Source organism: Crocuta crocuta, unplaced genomic scaffold, assembly GCF_008692635.1.
Source record: "Crocuta crocuta isolate KB4526 unplaced genomic scaffold, BGI_CrCroc_1.0 scaffold943, whole genome shotgun sequence".
Classification (NCBI taxonomy): domain Eukaryota; kingdom Metazoa; phylum Chordata; class Mammalia; order Carnivora; family Hyaenidae; genus Crocuta; species Crocuta crocuta.
This window is the reverse complement of record NW_027528208.1, coordinates 756,349-760,150: the sequence shown is the minus strand read 5'-3', so window position 1 is coordinate 760,150 and position 3,802 is coordinate 756,349. Positions and strand designations below refer to the sequence as shown.

Sequence of the window (3,802 nt, the reverse complement as noted above, 5' to 3'; positions counted from 1 at the left end):
GGAGGAACCACAGCTCCTGGAATCCGGGATTGGATGGACAGTGGTCCAGGAGGCTTGGAGGTTGGGCAGCCCTCTCCCCGTCTGCTGGACTAGCTTAGTTCCATTGTCCTCACAGGTATGTGCGCCCGCTGCACACCCTCCTAAGCGCGCTAGTAGTGACGNTTTGTAAGTATTCACTACCCTGAGACCGCCGAGAAAACGGCCAGCGCTTGCGCACAGTACAACCCTGCCCTGCCCTGAGAAGAGGCTGGGAAACCAGGCGGGCTCGTGGCCACACCCCCTTTACAAAGAGCCTTCCCAGGCGTTGCCCTCCCTCTTCTGGGAACGCCCTTCTTAACTACCGCCTTTTCTGGCCTCCCTGTTGGTATTAAGTGTCTTCCACCAGCCACGTCCCAGTTACCGTGCGCGCTCCCTGGCCACGGCACTGTTGCAAAACTCTATTCGGCCACACTTTCTGATCAGAGGCATTCTGGCCGCTGACCACTCTGTTGGCCTGCCTGTGCTCCAATTCCCCTCCGTGGTGCCCCCATTGGCTAAAAGCTGATGTCTCACGCCACTGACCCCACTCCTCTCGGCACTGCCCACAGTGATTCTGGTGCACGCCTCACTGCGCCTGCGGAACCTCAAGAACAAGATTGAGAACAAGATTGAGAGTATTGGTCTCAAGCGGACGCCAATGGGGCTGCTACTGGAGGCGCTGGGACAAGAGCAGGAAGCTGGATCCTAGGGGTCTGGGATCTGTACCCAAGACCTGGAGAATGCCACCCCCACCCTGGCCCTGTACCGGGACCCAGAGCCCTTTCCAAGCCCTTGAAATAGAGGGCTCAGTCCAGTTCAGAAAGCAGGACATCTGCCACCCTCCCCCTACCCAGCCCCCATGACCTAGGGGACCAGACTCTTTCTCAGCCCAGAACTTGGGGCTTGGATAGCAGAGCATCCACCGCCACCCTCAAACTCTGGACCCAGAGATACTCCCCCACCTCCAGTCTGGGACCCACCCGTCTCCCACGCTCAGCCCCAAAGCTGGGATCTGGGCCCAAGGCATTTTCTTGAACCCTGGACTAAGACTTTTCCAGACCCCACCCAGCTTTGAACCCAGATCAGGGCATTGTCAAATCTTGAACCCAGGACCAAGTGTTCCCAGCCCCCATCAGGGCAGAGGATTCAGGCATCTTGACCCAGTTGAATGTTGAACCCTTACTTCCAGGTCACCTGAACCCTCTCCAGTCCCATTTGCCGCTCTCCAGATCTGCTTGGTGATTCTGCCCCTCTCCAAAGTCCCACAGTGATGAGGACCAAGGGATGGGGTGGGGTGGGGGTAGCCCCGATCCGGAATGGGCATCTCTATCAGTGTTACGGCAACAATAAAGGCTGTTGCATCTCTCAAGTCAATTTGGGCCTCCTGGGTAAAGTGCATTTCAATGGCCAGAAGTGGCCTTCTGCTTTTTGATACTGCTAGACCCTTTCTGACTAGGTCTCTTTGTGTCAAATACTGGACTGAAGGGGTTAGCTCTCAGTTCCTTCCTTGAACCTGTTACCTCTGGAGTGGCATTAACACACAAGGTACTTAAGGGCGGGGTGTTTCCTATCATTTGTATTACTGAGGGCTCTTGTTCAGGGCTGGCCAGCAATCTGAGTGGGCAGAGATGTGGCCCCACATCACTGCAAGAAAAGCCAAAGTGGGTGGTATTATCACGGGCTGTTTCCAGTGTTCTACTTCTTATCACATGGAGTCATAAAAATATATTATCTGGTCTTAACTATAGGTGTGGGCCCCCAAGGCAAGGCAGACAGAGGAGTAAGACATGGGTTTAGTTTACACATTTATTATAGAAATCCCCTTCCAGTGTGGATAGTGTCTTGGGCCCAGATCCATTGGTAGAAAAAGAAAAGTTTAACACCAGGTAAAGGAGGTAGGGGGACCCCCAGCTCCAGAAAGTCATAGATAGGTATCATAGAAAACACAGCTTGTATAGATTTAAAAAGTGGTGGATGGAAAGAAAGCCAAGGAAGACGTGACGTAGCCTCTGGCCAGACGTCACCTGAGGATTTTACTGGCATCTACCAGATGCCAGGTTCCACCACCGCAGCATCCCAGGACACAACACACCTGATGGCTCTGCCCTCTGGCCCCTCCTGCAGGGCTTCCTGACCAGGGATAGACAGGGCAGAGACTGCCAACAGAGGCTGGGCCATCTCATCTTGTGGGCAGAGGCAGCGGGCACAGACAGGCAGACAGGGACTGGGGCTCCTTCGGGCAGCCCTGGGGGTAGGAAATGAACCCAAGCCCCCTACCCAGACTTCAGTCCTTCCAAATGCAGGCAGAGAGCCCACCTCCCCGAGAACTGCCCTGGTGAGGGGTGGCAGGGGGTCTGGTCACACCAGAGTCTCCTGGCTGACCCAAACAGGGCCCCGAGACCCTCTATGGTCCGTTTTGTTGAAGGGGGTTCCTGAATGGAACAGGCTGAGCATGGGGACAGGAATGAGCCCAACCAGGACGAGATCACAGTTTCCCTTTTATAAAACGTCTAGTGTTGGGGGAAGACAGCGAATATCTAAATCACAACTGTAAACAGAAATGGAGGAAGGGGCTTGGAGTCCCCGTGACACCATCCCCCCTCTTTTAAGCTGGCTGAGGGCCCCAGTTCCCAGCACAGTGTGAGAGGGGAAGCAGGGTGTCAGACACCTTCGTGGGTCCACAAGGAGCCAGGGACCTTGGAAGATCAGGTTCGACACCCCCCAGGACTGAGAGCAACCACACCCCAGGGTTCAGCGAGGTCAGCTGTGTGCTCCTCAGACTAAAGCCGTGCTCAGGCCAACAAGGAGCATATCAGGAGTCAGACCAGTGTCCCCGGGGTCTGGGGGTCAGAATTGGAGGACTGCTCCCCCTCTAGCGTCAGGTCACTTAAACGAGCGCTCAGCTCCGGGGCGTACAGGAAGTCCGCGTAGTATCTTTAGAAGGGGTAGCAGGAATCCAGACAGGGTGGCAAGACAGAGGAGAGAGGAAAAGACAAACAAGACACAGAAAGAGAGGAAAAGAAGCTCGTTAAAGAGGCGGAGGCAGGCACAGGAGAGTACGTTTGGGCTTGCAAGCATGGGGGAGCACGGCAAAAAGGAAGAAGAGAAAGACGAGGGGCCCAGGAGGCTCTTCCTCCCAGCACCCTGCTTTCAAGGCTCATTTTCAGCTGACATGCACTGTTTTGTTCCAATATTAGAATTCTTCTATGGCTTGCTGGAAAACTGCTGCCGCCAGGGCCCAAGATACCCCTCTCCACCAAGCCCCCGCAGACTCATGCAGGTCAGGCAGAGCCCGATGGTCCTGTGCTGAGGCCGCAACTAGTTCTCTTGTGGTCCGAGTCATTAGCTACCATGACTGGCGGCTCCCCAGCCTGGACACCTTTGCCATCTGCCTCCAGAGACCCCTACCCATCAGTAAAAGCACCCCCCATACCTGCCGGAGACAGGGGGTGCCGTGAAACTCCTCGAGTGCGGGAGCGGCGCCTGGCTGGGGGCCCCATACAGCGCCTGGCCCACCTCATAGCAGCGGGCATGGAGGAAGGGCGGGTGTTGTGGGCCCATGTGGGGCAGCACAGGCCGGCGCTGGGGCCCGGCGGCCAGTCCCGAGTTGCGGATGTACCAGTCCCGCAGCCCCTCCAGGGCAAGGTTCTTATGGCCACTGCGCTCACCAGCTGGGGGGATACGGGTGGGTGGGGGCATCCACAGCAGAGGGTTGGGATGCACCTCTGGCCCCTCGGTGGCCTCCAGTGGCAGGCCACAGGGCTTGGTGCGGGCGGCACGGGCG

At 56.7% G+C, this 3,802-nt stretch overlaps 1 protein-coding gene across 1 annotated transcript in view; it reads right to left on the bottom strand.

The window, feature by feature from the left end:
• Positions 1-1,810: 1,810 nt before the first annotated feature.
• CCDC120 (coiled-coil domain containing 120) overlaps positions 1,811-3,802 on the bottom strand; it is a 9,430-nt gene continuing 7,438 nt past the window's right edge. The window contains exons 10-11 of the mRNA XM_077752991.1: positions 3,452-3,796; positions 1,811-2,952 (exon numbers count right to left, since the gene is read on the bottom strand). Coding sequence (XP_077609117.1) covers positions 2,838-2,952; positions 3,452-3,796 — 460 coding nt within the window. The 3' untranslated portion in view covers positions 1,811-2,837. The remainder of the gene's footprint in view (positions 2,953-3,451; positions 3,797-3,802) is intronic.